The following is a 19,150-nucleotide window of genomic DNA, read 5'->3' as shown; positions in this document are numbered from 1 at the left end:
GATTAAACACCTCAGGAGTAAAGGTGACTTGAACCTGGCTCAGAGGAAGGGACACTACCATTGTGCCACAAGGGCCCCTCATTGATCTATCATTAATTATATTTTGCAGATAGTTCCAACCTTCTACTACTTGTTTCTACATGAACATGTACGGTCTCTCTGGAGTTCCACTGTTTCGCACTTTTCACCATTGAGAAGGTACCTAACAATTTCCTATACTGAAAACAATTTGCTAATCCCACTTATTAATCTGTTGATGTCTCTTTGCAATGTTATAGGGCATTCAATACTCCCAATGTGTGGGTCACTGAGAAATTTGGATGCAAGACTTTCAATCCCATCATCTAGTTCTTCAACGCCCTGAATGAAGAGTTGAGGCCACAACTCAGATCCCTCAGGACTCCACGAGTCACATTCTGTCCATCTGTCATGATTTGGAGATGCTGGTGTTGGGTTGGGGTGTACAAAGTTAAAAATCACCTGATGAAGGAGCGTCGCTCCGAAAGCTAGTGCGCTTCCAATTAAACCTGTTGGACTATAACCTGGTGTTGTGCAATTTTTAAACTTTGTCCATCTGAGTATCAACCCATCACGTGAAATCTAATTCTGGAGATGTCAAGTTCAAAACAGTCAAAACAGAAGAACAAGACAGAGATTTGTTGATATTTGCTCCACAGTTCTGTGAAATGTTACCTGTTCAATGATGGAGATACCCCGGTTCTGCTCCAATTTTCGTTGAAGAATGGGATTGGGATGGATTGAGGATTCTTTGAAGTAAGGCCGATATCCAGACAAGAGGTACGAGAGACAAATGGCAGAGGGTCCATTCCCTGGTTCAAAACAGCAGATCAACAGTTGTGAACTCACTTTGTATGATCCACACGAGACAACAGATTAGGATTGTGGCTTGCTTGTCCACTCCATTGATTGAAGACCGGGAGGTGAAATAAATTTCAAAACTTCCAAAGCAAAAACTCTTTTCAGTGACACCATATAATGACAGGTTAACAGCAATGGGGCTTGTGCAGAGTTTTTGTGTTTTAATCACACCATCCAAGACCAAACAATTCATTTAGGTGGTGGTGGTGGTTGTTGCATAGCGCTAATGCTTTTGGACTAGTAGTCCAGAGACCCAGACTAATACCCTGAGTTCACAGGTTTGAAACTCACCTTGGCAGATGGAATTTAAATTCAATTTTATAAATACAAATAAACAGCTGGAACAATGGGGCTGTTGTCAATTGTTGCAAAAACTATCTGGGAAGGAAATCTGCCATCCCTACCTGGTCTGATTTACATGTGACTTTAGACCCACAACAGCATGGTTGCCTCTCAACTGCTCCCTGGGCAATTAGGGCTGGGACAATGATGCTGACATCCCATGAACAAAGAAAACTTGATTCGAACCATATTGTACATTAGTTCCATTACCAGCAGAAGCAGGAATCGAGGAGACGTATAGCAATGAAAAGCTCCTGCTGGTCAGACTCCAGGGCAGGAAGCCGAGGGAACATACAGCTGATCGACCTTTTGACAGTCAAGCCTCAGGCTAAATCAAACAGACATCCAGTTTATCAGCTCCAAGCCAGCAGGAGAGATGAGGAGAGTGAGGCAGATGTTGGGGTGCATGAGGGAGATTTTGGGGTGCAAAAGGGAGAGTGATGGCAGTGAAGGAAGAGGCAATGGCTGAGATGGGTAGGAAGGCATAGGGAGGTTTATGGGGGTGTGGCTTTAAGAACTAATTTTTTTTTAAATGAAGAAAGGTTGAGGCAGAGGTACTGAGCAACCTGCTCAAAGCCAATAAAATAAACAACTTGGGGCTTTATTTTAAAGTGGGAGCAATAGAAGCAGCCTGAAAGGGTGGGGTCAAGCTCCCACAGAAGCAGGACTTTAGTTTTAACTTTCATCAGTTGCTGGGGTCTTAAAACTGGATGTGGAAGCTCCTATTCCTCCGTCTGTTCCAGCTAAAAGCTGGGGCCTTTTGTTGCTGTTCAAACTGTATGTGAGACAATCTATTTTACTGAATTTGCCTTTGCCAAGGGTGTGGTCATGCAATGTTGCTATATTGGAACAGTTAATTAGTAGTAGTTAATAAATATTTTGGCAAGCCAAACTTTTTTTTAAATTTTGTTTTTCTGCGTTTTAACTGTCGTACAAAAATAAAGTGCGTTCTGCTTAAAATTGAGTAGTTTGACTGATCAATTTGCATCTGGAGTGTAACACCTACACATTTAAAACAAGGAAATAAAGGGAGGGTCTAGGTTGTCTCCTTAGGGGTTTGATCTAGTCCATAACAAGGTAAATTGGTGTGGAAATGATGTTCTATGAGTCACTCAGCATTGGGATGAAGGTCCCACTGGCACGGCCGACATTTATCATCCACAAGACCATCAGTCTTAGGGGCCAAAGTAGGCCACTCAACCCATTAAAACTGTTCTGCTATTTGATGAGTTTGTGGCTCATCTGATAATCCTGAGCACCACTTTTCTGTCTTCCCCCCCCCCCCAATATCTATTGATTCAAGTACTGATTAAAAATGTCAATCTCAGCGTTGAATACTGTCTTTCCGTTATCCTGCCCACATAGTTTGCTGGACAATTGGAATCGTACAACAATTTTCGTCCACATATAGAGCCTTCAGGATGTAAAATGATGCAGGGCACTTTATAGGAGTGTAATTAAAATATAACACATAAGATACACAAATCATTGAAGATGGCAGAACACGTGGAGAGAAGAAGAGAGAAATTAATAAAGATATCAATGTTCTCAGCTTTATTAATGGGGAATAGAGTACAAGAGCAAGAAAGGGATACTGAACTTGTACAAGACACTTGTTTGACCTCAGTGGAAGAATGGTATACAGTTATGGATGCCACATTATGTGAACACATTGGAGACAGTGCAGAAGTTATTTACAAGAATGGATCCAGTATGAGACTCTTCTGTTTACAGTCATACAGCACGGAAACAGAACCTTCAATCCATGATGGACATAATTCCAAAAACTTAACTAGTCCCACCTGACTGCACTGGGCCCATGTCCCTCTCATTAATGTACTTATCGAAAATGACTTTTCAACATTGTAACTGTATGCACATCCATCACTTCGTTGCACACACAAACCACTCGGTGTTTAAAAAATATGCCCTCACATCTTTTCTCAAGTCCTTCTCCTCTCACTTTAAAAATATGCCGCTAGTCTTGAAATTCCCCACCCAAGGGAAAAGGCGCCAGTCATTCATATATATCTATAACCCTCAAGATTTTGTAAATCTCTATAAAGGTCACCCCTCAACCCCCTAGATTGCAGTGAAATGTCCCAATTTATCCAGCCTCTCCTTATAACTCACACCCTCCATTACCGGCAACATCCTGATAAAGCTCTTCTGAACCCTCTCTAGCTTAATAATATCCCTCCTATAACAGGGTGACCAGAACCAGACATAGTCTCCAGAACAGCCGCACCAACCTCAACATATGTAAGCTGATTGAAGAAGTTAGGAAGGAAAGGTTGAAAAGGGGAGATTTAGTCGAGGTTTTCAACATTATAAGTGGACTGTGTAGAGTTGATTGGGTGAAATTGTTTCTGCTCATAAAAGAAACGAGAACGAGAGGGCATGGATATAAAGTGATGTGCAATGGTAATATGACAGAAAATGTTCACTCAGCATGCAGTTAGGGTTTGGAGTGCCCTGTAAGGAGGAAGGCTCAGTTGAGACACTCCAGGAGACATTGGATGGTTTCGACATAATGGTGTGCAGGAATAGGAGGAAAAGGCAGGAGATTGGCACTAGGTAACACAGGCAGACTAGATGATGGGCTGAATAACCTCTTTCTTACATAATATTGTTTTGATTCTGAAAACCAAAAACAAAGGGGTAGGGTGGGAAAGTGGAGCCTACCATCGTCATCCAAGGTCACCTGGCTATTCCACCACGGGGGCCATTGTTTCAGAGTTTGAATCTATCCACACAACTAACCATCTTCGCCATGGGCAGGGGAGTGAGAGTGTGGGTGGGGCCTGTGTCAACGCGTGATCTCACTCGGCCATACTGTTGCTGGTTCTGGTCAGTTCACTCTGGGCAAGAGACCCCTTTCCCAATTGCGGCTGCTCGACTACATTGACTGCGGACAGGTCTTCAGCCATTTTTTATAAAAATGTTATCAGGCTCCACTGAAATAAGAGATAACATTCCTGAGGGAAAGTGGGGTTGCTAAGCAACTGCAAACATACCAGATAAATCTTTGTGAGTGAGAAAGGCCGGAGTTGTTGAACAGGTTCCAGGACGATCAATGTTTAATATGTCAATAATTACTGGTACACTCTGTCTCCTCAGAGTCATTTTATATTTAACCCTTTATGAGCAAGCTTCCCAGGAAAGTTCCAGAACTCAAACCTCAAAAGTGTAGATGGAGGCTGTTTGAGCCATCATTTCCTCACTGCCCCTCCAAAGCGCATCCTGCCCAAACCCAGACCCAGCCCTCGATCCTATCCCCGTAATATTTCCCATGGCTGACCCATCTACCCTGCACATCCCTGGACACTGTGGGCAATCCATCTAACCTGCACATCTTTGGACTACCCGGAGGAAACTGGAGCACGTGGAGGTAAGCCACACAGACACATGGAGAATGTGCAAATCCCACACAACCAGTCACCCAAAGGCGAAACCGAACCCAAGTCCGTGGTGCTGTGAGGCAGCAGTGCTGACTGCTGATGCAATATGCATTTCAAGAAAACCTTAGAATCATTTCGGAAACAAGTGGGCTTCTCAGGGAAAGTTGTTTCTCGAGCTGAATATTTGGGTGCTTGTCTGCTTCTCTGTCTGACACACACCTGAGTGGTCCTGTTCTCTCATGGTGCTGTCCATTTATCAGACACTCATGCTGGACTGCTCATTAGGCAGCTAATTGGGGTGCCAAATTGCAAATTTTTCTCAGTCATACAAGGCTGCCCTTACTAATTATAACTGTATAAGTCTTCCTCAGTCCCAGTGATGTGGCTCTCATAGAGTTAGAAAAGTGGAACATTTTAGCTTGGACAGGCTTTTACATCACTCTGCACAAAACTTGCATCTTAGTCTCGTTTCTCCTGAACCTATTAATTATCCAGAACCTTTTTCCAAACGCAACATCAATCACTATTTGTGGTGAACTGCTCTACATTCAGCTTTCTGACTGATGTTTCTTGTTTAATCTCCAGCTCTTGCTCTCCTCTTTTTGGAAATTGCTCGGTTAAGTCTCTTGCCCTTTGAGAAAGCTTTCTGTCATCTTGTCTGAATGTGTCTGTTCGTGATTCAGTGCCTAATCTTGCTTAGTAACATTGGTGTGCAGGGTCTTGGGACTTCCCTATGTTAAAGGCACCACGTTTTGGCTTCCTTATTTAGACACTACCCTGTTTCATGGAAAGTGTAGCAGTGGTCTGTGGGTGCAAGGCAGGGTAACTCTGTATCTAGGACAGTGGAGGAACATTTAGCTTCACAGTTCCTTGGAGGTGGAGTCGCATGTAGACAGGATAGTGAAGAAGCCATTTGGTACACTTGCCATGATTGGACAGTGCATTGAGTATAGGAGTTGGGATGTCATGTTGCTTCTGTACTGGATACTGGCGAGACCACTTTTGGAATACAGCATTCAATTCTGGTCCCCCTGCTATGTTACGAACCTTGAAAAGGTTTCAGAAAACATTTACAAGGATGTTGCCAGGGTTCAAGCTATAGGGAGAGGCTAAATAGGCTGGGGCTACTTTCCCTGCAGCATCAGAGGCTGAGGAATGGCCCTATAGAGGTATACTATATTTTGCGGGACATGGATAGGGTAAATAGACAAGATCTTTGCACAGGGTAGGGATGTCTAAAGCGAGAGGACATACATTGAGGCGGAGAGGGGAAAAGATATAAAAGGGACCTAAGGGGCAACCTATTCATGCAGAGGGCAGTGTCTTTATGGAATGAGCTGCCAAAGGATATGGTGGAGGCTGGTACAATTAGAGCATTTAAAAGGCATCAGGATGGGTATATGACTAGGAAGGGTTGAGAGGGATATGGGACAATTGGGATTTGGGATATCTGATCGGTATGGACGAGTTGGACCGAATGGTTTAATTCCATGCTGTACAGCTCTATTACTCTATAACTGCACGTAACACTGACCTGGAGAGTGAAAAACTGCATCTCCCTAGTTATAGAATGACAGAGTCAGAGATGTACAGCATGGAAACAGACCCTTCAGTCCAACCCATCCATGCCGACCAGATACCCCAACCTAATCTAGTCCCATTTGCTAGCACCCAGCCCATATCCCTCTAAACCATTCCAATTCATATACCCATCCAGAAGCCTTTTAAATGTTACAATTGTACCAGCCTGTACCACTTCCTCTGGCAGCTCATTCCATACACGCACCAACCTCTGCATGAAAAAGTTGCCTCTTAGGTCTCTTTTATATCTTTCCCTTCTCACCTTAAACCTATGCCCTCTAGTTCTGGACTCCCCACCCCATGCCCATCATAATTTTGTAAACCTCTATAAGGTCACCTCAGCCTCTGGTGCTCCAGGGAAAACAGCCCCAGTCTCTTCAGCCTTTCCCTATAGTCAAAATCCTCCAACCCTGGCAACATCCTTGTAAATCTTTTCTGAATTCTTTCACGTTTCACAACATCCTTCCGATAGAAAGGAGACCAGAATTGCACGCAATATTCCAAAAGTGGCCTAACCAACATCCTGTACAGCCGCAACGTGATCTCCCAACTCCTGTACTCAATAATCTGACCAATAAAAGGAAAGAATACCAAATACCAAAAAGTGTACCAAATCTTCACTATCCTATCTACCTGCGACTCCACTTTCAAGGAGCTATGAACCTGCACTCCAAGGTCTCTTTGTTCAGCAACACTCCTTAGGACCTTACCATGAAGTGTATAAGTCCTGCTAAGATATGCTTTCCCAAAATGTAGCACCTCACATTTATCTGAATTAAACGCCATCTGCCACTTCTTAGCCCATTGGCCCATCTGATCCAGATCCTGTTGTAATCTGATGTAACTGTCTTCGCTGTCCACTACACCTCCAATTTTGGTGTCATCTGCAAACTTACTAACTGTACCTCTTATGCTCACATCCAAACCATTTGATGAAATGTAGTGCACCTAGCACCTAGCACCGATCCTTGCGGCACTCTACTGGTCACAGGCCTCCAGTCTGAAAAACAACCCTCCACCACCACCCTCTGTCTTCTACCTTTGAGCTAGTTCTGTATCCAAATGGCTAGTTCTTCCTGTATTCCATGAGATCTAACCTTGCTAACCAGTCTCCCATGTAAGACCTTGTCAAATGCCTTACTGAAGTCGATATAGATCACGTCCTATACTCTGCCCTCATCAATCGTCTTTGTTACTTCTTCAAAAAACCCAATCAAGTTTGTGAGACATGATTTCCCACTCACAAAGCCATGTTGACTATCCCTAATCAATCCTCACCTTTCCAAATATGTGTAAATCCTGTCCCTCAGGATTCCCTCCAACAACCTGCTCACCACTGACGTCAGTTTCATTGGTCTATAGTTCCCTGGCTTGTCCTTACCACCTTTCTTAAATGGTGGCACCATGTTAGCCAACCTCCAGTCTTCCAGCACCTGTGACTATCGATGATACAAATATCTCAGCAAGGGGCCCAGCAATCACTTCTCTAGCTTCCCACAGATTTCTAGGGTACACCTGATCAGGTCCTGGGGATTTATCCACCTTTATGCATTTCAAGACACCTAGCGCCTCTTCCTCTGCAATATGGACATTTTTCAAGGCGTCACCATCTATTTCCCTACATTCTATATCTTCCATGACTTTCTCCACAGTAAACACTGATGCAAAATAATCATTTAGTATCTCCCTCGTCTTCTACAGCTCCACACAAAGGCTGCCTTGCTGTTCTTTGAGGGGCCCCGATCCCTCCCTAGTTACCCTTTTGTCCTTCATGTATTTGTAAAAGCCTTCTGGATTCTCCTTAACCCTATTTGCCAATGAGTAAAAAAATGACTATGGACTGAATGTCCTTTACTCGTCCGAGTGTGATTTGGAGCCACAGATTACCAGTGCCAGAAATGATGCCAAATCCAAAAATATCAGCAAAGCATTAAGATGCAACATTTAAAATATCACTTTTCAAATGGCACAACTAGAGGAAGCAGGGTCACGTATAGCTTGCTTTTATACTGCGTATTTGAGGCCTAGTCTCTTCAGTCAGCCACACTCCCAGAAACTTTCTGTCCAACTAGAACTGGTTGGGCTTTTTAGCGACTGGGAAGTCTGAACATACTTTGGGACTTGGCAAAGACAAACACCTGGTAAGAAAGTAGCAAAGGGAACAAAGTGTAGAAGCAGAGCTTATGGGCGAGTCAGAGTTGTTTGGTTTTAAAAGTTTAAAGATTTTCCAAAGTAAGGGAGCGACAGGCTGGTAGCTAAGAGACCCTGAGAAAAGGGGGAAGAGAGGCGGACAAAGGGAGTCAGAGAGAGTGGAAGAGAGAGTCAGGATAATTGAAAAATTTTGACACTGACACTGAGATTGCCGAGAGATGGGAAATGGAGAGTCGGACTGACAAGGAGATTGGAAGCTGAACGTACCGATTACAACGACAGGGATTGGACTGATTCCCGGTGACGAGGATGATCCAGTTTCCTCCATTGTCTTTCCAAGTTCAGGCGCACATGCACAGTCACCGTTCTTTCCAATAAAGCTTGCTGTCTGCTTGCAACAACAGGAATGGTAGAGGTTAAATGTCACCAGCAGGATACTATGGAATAAAAAGCCTGCTGGGTTAACCCCTCATTGTGCCCAGCGCCTGAACGGACCCCAGGCCGTGCCCAGTGCCTGATAGACTCCTTACTGTATCCAGTGTCTGATTAAACCCGCACTGTGCCCGGTGTCCAATTAACCCTGTTACAAGGGTCAGGATGTCCAAAGTAATTGGCTCCATTGGGATTTTAACAAATTGAAGTTTGCTGATTCAATAGTTTGCGCTTTCCGAGATCAGCAAGGGTCTGACTAAATGGGATCATAGAGCATAGGGAGATTGAGAGTGGAAGGGGACGGAGAGTGACATGTGCCTGTCTGGATTCAGTGACCATGTCTGCTGCTTCTGTTTGGAGATACCACACACTTTAGTTTCTATTAAACATACTTTTCCATGGAATTCCTACACAGGGTGGTATCAGGCCATTCGGCCCATCGAGTCCATGAAACGTTATTTAACACCTTGTTAATTAAAATAAGTCTCCTTGCACTTTCCAATAAAAAACCTTTCTGCTGAATCACTACAAACATAGACAATTGATAAACTCCTATGGGATCTAGGTTCTGAAAGAACGATTTGGTGTCATTTCTGCTCTTTTGCATTCAGAAAATATTAATTTCATGCAATTAGATGCGGCATCTCTCAAAACTTATGGTGAAACCCATTTACAATTCATGCTGAGTCAGAAACTCATTTAGTTTAGTTCTGAAGAGCTGTAAAATGTAAACAAGAGAACAAAAGGAAATGGGAGGCTGCCTGTCCCATAACCCCTCCATCCCATCACTGTTTGGGACCCAATCTCCTGAAAATAAATCTGACAAGTATTTCCCGATCTTCAAAAAGTAGTTAAGTAAAATTCTAAGACTTATCCATTGTCACATTATTCGATCCTCACCTACTGCCTCCCAGTTAATGACTTTACCCCACCAGCAGATGGGCAGGCCATTGTTATATAAACCCTTAATCTCCCCAGGCCATGTTTGAGTCCCAACTGGACAGTTACCTTGCCGCTTTTTTGAGAGTGTTAATGCATTTGTTGAGATGCTTTTGCACAAAAAGAGGGTGAGTGATCTATCGTGCAATTGTGTAACTGAGCCCGATAAGCACTGACTCTGCAGAATCAACACAGGAAGTGACACGAGCACACGTTACATCACACACCCGACACTACTTGAGCAGATTACTATCAGGAAGGCTGGCAGGCAGTTTGTGCACATTGTAAATAACTCCGATTCAGATCAAACTTCATTAATCACACCCTGGCTAATTCCATATTGGAAAATTCCAGCCTGGAAAACTCTATCCATTCTGGACAGCATCATTCCAGTCAACTCCAACCAAGAAAACTTCATTCTATATGGTTTCATACTAGATGGCTGTCATAAAAAAAACTCTATCTTGGATAAGTCTGTTCAGGTTAGCTCTTCCCAAGTAAATCCACCCCAGTTTCGTCCAGTGGGATAACTCGACACTGAATAGCTCTATCCTTGAGAACTCCACATGATTCAATAGTTCACTGCACTTGGCCTGTTGCTATGGCTCATGGCTTATAAGGGAGCCTTTATCACCCTCAGAAAATTCTAAAGCAAAACCATCATTCTCGAGATACCGGGGCCAGTGGGCTGAGGAATGACAAATGGAGTTTAATCCAAATTAAATCAAGGTGTTGCATTTTGGTAAGGCAAAGCACAGTAAGACTTACACAGTTATTGGCAGGGCCCTGGTCAGTGCTATCAAACAGAGAGACCTTGGGGTTCACATCCACACTTCCTTGAGAATGGTGTTGCAAATAGACAGGAGGCGTTTGGCGCGTTTGCCTTCATTGTTCAGAGCATTAAATACAGGAGCTAGGACGCTTTAGAATTGCCCAATCGCTCGAAATATCCCTCAGGACCTTTTTGTCAGGTTGGGCAGATAGAGTTTAATCCGGACAAGTGTGAGGTGAAGCATTTTGGGAGGTCAAATGCAAGAGGAAAGTATACTGTAAATGTCAGGGCACTGAGAAGCATTGGTATACAGAGGGATCTTGTGATGCACATTCCAAAGGTGGCAACACAAGAGGTTAAGGTTGTGAAGAAGGTGTACAGCATGCTTTTCTTCATTAGTCAGGGCACGGAGTATAAAAATTGGCAAGTCATGTTGCAACTGTATAAGACTTTGGTCAGGGCATATTTGGAGTACTATGTACAGTTCTGGTCACCACATTATAGGAAGGCAGTGGAGGCTTTGGAGAGGGTGCAGAAGAAAGTTACGGGATGTTGCCTGGTTTGGAGTGTGTTAAATGAAAAGGAGAGTCATAGAGAGGTACAGTATGGAAACAGACCCTTCGGTCCAATTCATCCAAGCCAACCAGATATCCCAACCCAATCTAGTCCCACCCGGCCCATATCCCTCCAAACCCTTCCTATTCATATACCCATTCAAATGCCTTCGAAATGTTGCAATTGTACCAGCCTCCACCACTTCCTCTGGCAGCTCATTCCATACACGTACTGCCCTCTTTGTGAAAACGTTGCCCCTTAGGTCACTTTTATATCTTTCCCCTCTCACCCTAAACCTACGCCCTCTGGTCTGGACTCCCCAACCCAAGGGAAAAGACTTTGTCTATTTATCCTATCTATGCCCCTCATAATTTTGTAAACCTCTATAAAGTCACTCCTCAGCCTCTGATTCTCCAGGGAAAACAGCCCCAGCCTGGTCAGCCTCTCTCTATAGCTCAAATCCTCCAGCCCTGGCAACTTCTTTGTAAATCTTTTCTGAACCCTTTCACGTTTCACAACATCTTTCCAATAAGAAGAAGATCAGAATTGCACACAATATTCCAACAGTGGCCTAACCAATGTCCTGTACAGCCTCAACATGTCCTCACAACTCCTGTACTCAATACTCTGACTAATAAAGGAAAGCATACCAAATGCCTTCTTCACTATCCTATCTACCTGCGACTCCACTTTCAAGGAGCTATGAACCTGCACTCCAAGGTCTCTTTGTTCAGCAACACTCCCTAGGACCTTACCATTAAGTCTATAAGACCTGCTAAGATTTGCTTTCCCAAAATGCAACACCTCGCATTTATCTAAATTAAACTTCATCTGCCACTTCTCAGACCATTGGCCCATCCGGTTAAGATCCGGTTGTAATCTGAGGTAACCTTCTTCGCTGTCCACTACACCTCCAATTTTGGTGTCATCTGCAAACTTACAAACTATACCTTTTATGCTCACATCCAAATCATTTATACAAATGGTGAAATGTAGTGGGCCTAGCACCGATCCTTGTGGCACTCCACTGGTCACAGGCCTCCAGTCTGAAAAACAACCCTCCACCACCACCCTCTATCTTCTACCTTTGAGCTAGTTCTGTATCCAAATGGCTAGTTCTCCCTGTATTCCATGAGATCTAATCTTGCTAACCAGTCTCCAAGGGGGAACCTTGTCAAATGCCTTACTGAAGTCTATATAGATTACATCAATCACTCTGCCCTCATCAATCCTCTTTGTTACTTCTTCAAAAAACTCAGTCAAGTTTGTGAGACCTGATTTCCCACACACAAAGCCATGTTGACTATCCCAAATCAGTTCTTGCCTTTCCAAATACATGTACATCCTGTCCCTCAGGATTCCCTCCAACAATTTGCCCACCACCAACGTCAGGCTCACTGGTCTATAGTTCCCTGGCTTGTCCTTACCACCCTTCTTAAACAGTGGTACCACGTTTGCCAATCTCTAATCTACCGGCACCTCACCGGTGACTATCGATGATACAAATATCTCAGCAAGAGGCCCAGCAATCACTTCTCTAGCTTCCCACAGAGTTCTCGGGTACACCTGATCAGGTCCTGGAGATTTCTCCACCCTTATGCGTTTCAAGACATCCAGCACTTCCTCCTCTGTAATATGGATATTTTTCAAGGTGTCACCATCTATTTCCCTACATTCTATATCTTCCATATCCTTTTCCACAGTAAACACTGATGCAAAATACTCATTTAGTATCTCCCCCATTTTCTGCAGCTCCACACAAAGGCCGCCTTGTTGATCTTTGAGGGGCCCTATTCTCTCCCTAGTTACCCTTTTGTCCTTAATGTGTTTTTAAAAACCCTTTGGATTCTCATTAATTCTATTTGCCAAAGCTATCTCATGTCCCCTTTTTGCCCTCCTGATTTCCCTCTTAAGTATACTCCTACTGCCTTTATACTCTTCTAAGGATTCACTCAATCTATCCTGTCTATGTCTGACATATGCTTCCTTCTTTTTCTTAACCAAACCCTCAATTTCTTTAATCATCCAACATTCCGTATACCTACCACAGAAATATAATTTCTCTGGATTCTTGTTATTTCATTTCTGAAGGTTTCCCATTTTCCAGCCTTTACTGCGAACATCTGCCCCCAATTAGCTTTTGAAAGTTCTTGCCTAATCCCATCAAAATTAGCCTTTCTCCATTTAAAACTTCAACTTTTAGATCTGGTCTATCCTTTTCCATCACTATTTTAAATCTAATAGAATTACGGTTGCTGGTCCCAAAGTGCTCCACCACTGCAACCTGATAGAAGTATATGATTTAGATGTGAACGTAAGAGGTACAGTTAGTAAGTTTGTAGATGACACCGAAATTGGAGGTGTAGTGGACAGCAAAGAAGGTTACCTCAGATTACGATGGGATCTTGATCAGATGGGCCAATGGTCTGAGGAGTGGCATATGGAGTTCAATTCAGGTAAATGTGAGGTGTTGCATTTTGGAAAAGCAAATCTTAGCAGGACTTATACACTTAATGGTAAGGTCCTAGGGAGTGTTGCTAAACAAAGAGACCTTGGAGTGCAGATTGATAGCTCCTTGAAAGTGGAGTCGCAGGTAGATAGGATAGTGAAGGAGGTGAAAGCTATATGGAGAAATGCATTTTTGCCCAGCGGGTGATAGGTGCTTGGAACATGCTGCCTGGGGAGATTGTAAAACCAGATACAGTAGTAACATTTCAGAGGCATGTAGACGGGTATGCTTTCCTTTATTGGTCAGAGTATTGAGTACTAGAATTGGGAGATCATTTTGAGGCTGTACAGGAGATTGGTTAGGCCATTTTTGGAATATTGCGTGCAATTCTCATCGCCTTCCGACTGGAAGAATGTTGCTAAACTTGAAAGGGTTCAGCAAAGATTTACAAGGATGTTGCCAGGGTTGGAGGATTTGAGCTATTGGGAGAGGTTGAACAGGCTGGAGCTGTTTTCCCTGGAGCACCGGAGGCTAAGGGGTGAGGCTGGAGGTTTATAAAATCATGAGGGACATGCATAGGGTAAATAGACAAGGTCCTTTCCCTGAGGTGGGGATGTCCAGAACTAGAGGGCTTAGGTTTAGGGTGAGAGGGGAAAGATAAACAAGAGTCCTCAGGAGCAAATTTTTCATGCAGAGGGTGGTACGTGTATGGAATGAGCTACCAGAGGAAGTGGTGGAGACTAGCACAATTGCAACATTTAAGAGGCATCTGGACGGATAGTTGAATAGGAAGGGTTGAGGGATATGGGGTGGGTGCTGGCAGGTGGGGCTAGATTGGGTTGGGATATCTGGTCGCATGGGCATGTTGGACTGAAGGGTATGTTTCCGTGCTGTACATCTCTAGGACTCCTGTATGAAAATTATGAAGGGACTGGATTGGGTGGACAGTCAAGAGTGCCTTTTCCAGGCTGGAAATATCAAATACATTGGGTTATACACAGGTTCAAGTTGAGAAGGGGAAAGCTTAATGGAGAAATGCATTTTTGCCCAGAGGGTGATAGGCGCCTGGAATATGCTGCCAGGGGTGGTTGTAAAGCCAGATACATTAGTAACATTTAAGGGGCAATGTAGACAGACAAACATGAGCAGGCAGGGAACAAAGGAATACCAAGCATTCCTTGCAGGCAAATCGGATTAGTTTCGAATAGCATCATCGTCAGCACAGACATGGTGGGTCCTGTACTTAATCAGCATCTTGTCTCTCATGTGGCATGAAGGCCTGATTAATTGTAAATGGCCAGAAAGGTGTTGAGTTTGAATTTGTGAGGTTAAATTATTCTTTTTAACTCCTCCCTGACATCATTCATATAAGGTGGTAAAGTGAAGGAATTCAGTGTTGAGACCAATATTGGCCTACTCCTTCCAACCACCTCCCTCTCTCTGCAGCAATCACTTACAAAAGGTAAAACAGACAAGGAAAACAATGTAAGTTAGCACTTTGTTTACCAGGATACCTTCTGAGCTAAGCAGGGATTGAGCTGGGACATCCCTGGTTCCCAGGTGGATTAGTATAGGACTGCATGTCCAACACAAACTGAAGTTCACCATGTTCCTCACCCCTCACAGGGGCTGAGACTGTAGAAAACAGGCACAACCATGTGATTTAAGTGCAGAAATAGGCCAGTCAGCCCTTTAAGCCAGGTTTGCTATCCAATAAAGTAATGGCTGATTGGTCTCAGAATGCCACATTCTTATTGGTCCGCAATAGCCTTTAACCCCATGCCCAGCAAGAATCAACCAACCGAATCCTTAAACACACGCAAAAATGGTTCAAACTCTTCAATGACCCTGCCTCCATTGCCTTCTGAGGCACAGAGCCCCATAATTACACATTTCATTGTATACCTTTTCACAAGGGGTGGCACAGTTGCTCACTAGTTATCACTGCTGTCTCACAGTAGCTGGGACACGTGTACGATTCCAACCTCGGGTGACTGTCTGCGCGGAGTTTGCACATTCAGCCTTGTCTGGGCGCTCCAGCTCGGTGGATTGGCCAAGCAAAATTGCCCATAGTTTCTAGGGATGTGCAGGCTAGTCTTGGATTAACCATGAGAAATGCAAGGTTCTAGGTATAGTGAAGGGAGGAGTGGATCTGGGTGGAATGGATCTGGGTGGAATGCTCTTTTGAGGGTAGGTATGGACTTGATTGGCTGAATGGCCTGCTTCCACACTGCAGGGATTCTATGGTTCTAAGTGACCCACAATTGTAGTGTATGTCACCACACCTCCCTCAGCCACCACTGTGGTACTGAGACAAATTTGGCCATGGCTGCCACTCAAGAATTTATTTTTGGATTAGTGGTGCTGGAAGAGCACAGCAGTTCAGGCAGCATCCAAGTAGCTTCAAAAATCGACGTTTCCAGCATCTGCAGTCATTGTTTTTAACTCAAGAATTTACGTTGAGTCGGCTGAGTTTGGGTACGGTACTCCAGCCTAGGTGCTGACAGCTGGAATTGGTGGCTGGGAGGGGAAGAGAGGGTACATACTTGAATCTGTGGTGTTCTAGTTCCTGGTTTCTATACAATGACTCCAGTCAGAGAGCATGATGTGAGACCATCCACAGCTGAATAGCTGACAGGCATCCACCAAATGCAGGCACACGTGACAAATGAGCTCTTGTGCTGAAAAATTAAAACAAGCAAAAACACTGCAGGGGGAAAGGGTAATGACAGCCCAGGTTTATACAATCAAACATCCGGCTTACCTGCTGGGTCAGGCACCAGGGAGAAAGCTGCTTTACACGGGAATGAGTTCTGTGGGGATAAAGACTCCCAGCAAACTGCACACTCTCCTGGGTGTGTTTCCTGATTATATCAGTGATTAAAAAGCCAGGGAGGAGCCTGAGCGGGAGGGGGAAGCTGAGAGAAAAAGCTGCGAGAGCGTGACTCAGCACAAACACCCTGGGAGGTTGAGGTGACTTGGCAGATTGAGAGGAAGGATCCAGATCTGAGTGGGACAAGAGGTTCAGGCACATACTCCACTGCATGACCCTTCACACGCTGACCTCATACTGACAGTGAGAGCCTGCTCGCAGACTCAGCCAGAAACAATTTAATGCGAGAAACTCACAATGTGTCTCTCACTCTCAACTTCTATGCTTCAGGTTTAGTGTGTTTATCTGTTCCCATGCAACGCCTGCTTTGTAGCTTCTTCAACTCTGTGAATCTTTGTTTTCTCAGTCCACTTTCTGGTTTTGTATGTTTCTCTGTACCTATATGTGATTCCCTCTCTTTGTTTCTGTGTGTTTTTCTCTGTGATTGTGTGTCTGGCTTTTTTCCCCTGTCTGTGTCTCTACTTCTGTGGTTCTTTCCTTCTGTGTCTATGTGTAGTTCTCTCAATCATAATTACTCTGCTTTTATTCTACATTTCAATCTCACTCATCTGCGCCTGAGAAAGAAATTTCAGCTTCATCTCACTGGAATTCTCTGTTTCCTTGTATTATCCCTCAGAGATTTATTTGTGGTTTTTCTTGGATTCTTTGAGAGGCTGATACTTCCCTTGGCATTCAGTCAGATCCACTCTGTTCTCATTCTCTGGACCCATCTGAACATAGAATGATTTCATGAATAATCTTAAACGAAGGTTGCCCTAAAAGGCAGGATCACGTACCATTGTAATCCCCAGAATCTGTGCCTCTGAGTTGGGGGGAGGGCGGGGGGGTAGAAACAGTATTTACAAATTCCTATTCCTGGTCACTGTATATGTTGCCGAATAGTTGAACAGGTCTCAACATGATACCAATGTTTCAGTGATTGAGATCCCTCAAACACTTAATGAATATAAGAAAATTCAGGTTGGCTTAGAAGTTGGAAAAGCATAGTTGGTCAGGCAGCATCCAAGGAGCAGGAGACTTGAGGATTTAAGCATAAGCTCTTCATCAGGAATAGGGGGACCCCAAGGGGGCTAAGAGGTAAATGAGAGGGGGTTGGGGCTGGGGGAAAGGTAGCTACGAATGTGATTGGTTGACAAAGGTGGGGGTGATGGTGATAAGATGGCTGAAGAGCTTCAGGGCAGAGGAGATTGGGGGGGGGGGGGGAAGAAGAAGTATAGTGAGAGAGACTCACTGAGATCCTTGGAATAGGCTTTGCAGTAAGGTTATAATCAGCTAAGAGAAAGTGAGGACTGCAGATGCTGGAGACCAGAGTCCCACCTCCGTCCCATTTATCTCTCAGCCCCCTTGCCCACCCACACCCCCATGCACTCCTGATGAAGAGCTTGAAATTTTGACTCTCCTGCTGCCTGACGGCTGTACCTTCCCAGCACCACACTTTATGACTCTGATCTCCAGCATCTGCAGTCCTTACTTTCTCCAACGGCTTAGAAGACCCAGGATTCCAAGATTCTGGAGTAGAGTGGTGCTGGAAAAGCACAGCAGTTCAGGCAGCATCCAAGGAGCAGTAAAATCAATGTTTCGGGCAAAAGCCCTTCATCAGGATTCCAAGAACATGGCATCCTGCAAAGTTCTGGATGTGACGGGAAGACAGAGACAAGTCGATGTGCCCCCTCCAATGGAAATGAATATACAGCAAACCATTTATACTACATTTAGCAGGGGGTGGGATATGGATGTTGACCCTTAAAGGAACCTGGAGACAGTGATATGGCCATTGTGGCATCTTTATGGGCAAGATGGCTTCTTCAGCTCCTCTGGATGTGGCAGGGTGGGGGGGAAGCTGAAGCATCCCCTCCACTATAGAGGGCAGTGAGTTGATGTCTCAGGAGGACAAGGGTAGGGCCGGTAGAGTGCCCCCCTATAGGAGAGAGTAGAGGTGCATGTGGAAGGCTGAGTACAGTATTTGATTACACCTGCCTGTGATTTATCTCTGAACCAGAAGCTACTGGGTTCAAACCCCACTCCAGTCATCCTGCAATGTGAAAACCAAAACACGGATTTGAGTTCCTGAATCAGGAGAGGGGGCGGAGTGTTGCCCTCTGAGGGAGGACCGCCTTATCAATTTAATATCCTTTCCACTTAAAAAAAAACTGATCCGTGAACACCCCACAGTCGATTGGACTGTGCCAATCCTTACAGCGTTTCCCAGTCCAGTCAGGAAAGAGTTGAAAGCAGGACCAGAAGAAAAAAAAATCGACATCCAGGCCTTAAAAAAACCTCTCACTCACCTCACAGTCCTGTTTAAACAGGAAGTGTTCGCTTCCTGCTTCTGAGAGAACATGGTTCTTTCTAAAACTCATGTTTCATGGCGGAAGGTTTTTGAACCGAAATCCCTGAGCTTTCTCAAAATCATTTTCCAGGAGCTGACTGCGTTGTGTACGATTTTACAACATTGTGTTGGATTGATTAGACGCCGTTCTCCAGTTAAGCTGCATTTCAACTCCCTGTGATAGTCACAAACATCCCCACTTCCGAACAGCAACTAGGAAGGTTAAACCTTTCCCTTCGGGCTGCGAGATTATTCTTAGAAAGAGCAGCGGCTCATCTACACGGAGGGCAAGAGTGGGCGTGATAACGGAGGGGTTTCTGGAAACTCGGCTTGGATGTGTCTCAGAATTAAATTCAGTTTGAGAAATGCAGAGAGCTGGCCTCTGACGGTGCTGTTATAGAAACCCGGCTACTGTCCCTGTAACATC

The 19,150-nt window shown here is 44.4% G+C and overlaps 1 protein-coding gene across 2 annotated transcripts in view; it reads right to left on the bottom strand.

The window, feature by feature from the left end:
* LOC140453146 (oxidative stress-induced growth inhibitor 1-like) overlaps positions 1–18,922 on the bottom strand; it is a 28,161-nt gene extending 9,239 nt beyond the window's left edge. Inside the window, exons 1-3 of one of the 2 annotated variants that reach the window (XM_072547573.1) lie at positions 18,683–18,922; positions 8,622–8,742; positions 694–830 (exon numbers count right to left, since the gene is read on the bottom strand). In XM_072547573.1, the coding sequence (XP_072403674.1) occupies positions 694–830; positions 8,622–8,742; positions 18,683–18,754 (330 nt within the window). In that variant the 5' untranslated portion in view covers positions 18,755–18,922. Of the gene's footprint in view, positions 1–693; positions 831–8,621; positions 8,743–16,265; positions 16,341–18,682 lie in introns of those variants that run through there. The other variant, XM_072547574.1, reaches the window with a different exon arrangement.
* Between the last annotated feature and the right edge of the window lie 228 nt (positions 18,923–19,150).

This window comes from Chiloscyllium punctatum, chromosome 26 (assembly GCF_047496795.1).
Source record: "Chiloscyllium punctatum isolate Juve2018m chromosome 26, sChiPun1.3, whole genome shotgun sequence".
Taxonomy (NCBI): Eukaryota; Metazoa; Chordata; class Chondrichthyes; order Orectolobiformes; family Hemiscylliidae; genus Chiloscyllium; species Chiloscyllium punctatum.
The sequence above is the reverse complement of the archived record's forward strand: the minus strand, read 5'-3'. Positions and strand labels throughout refer to the sequence as shown.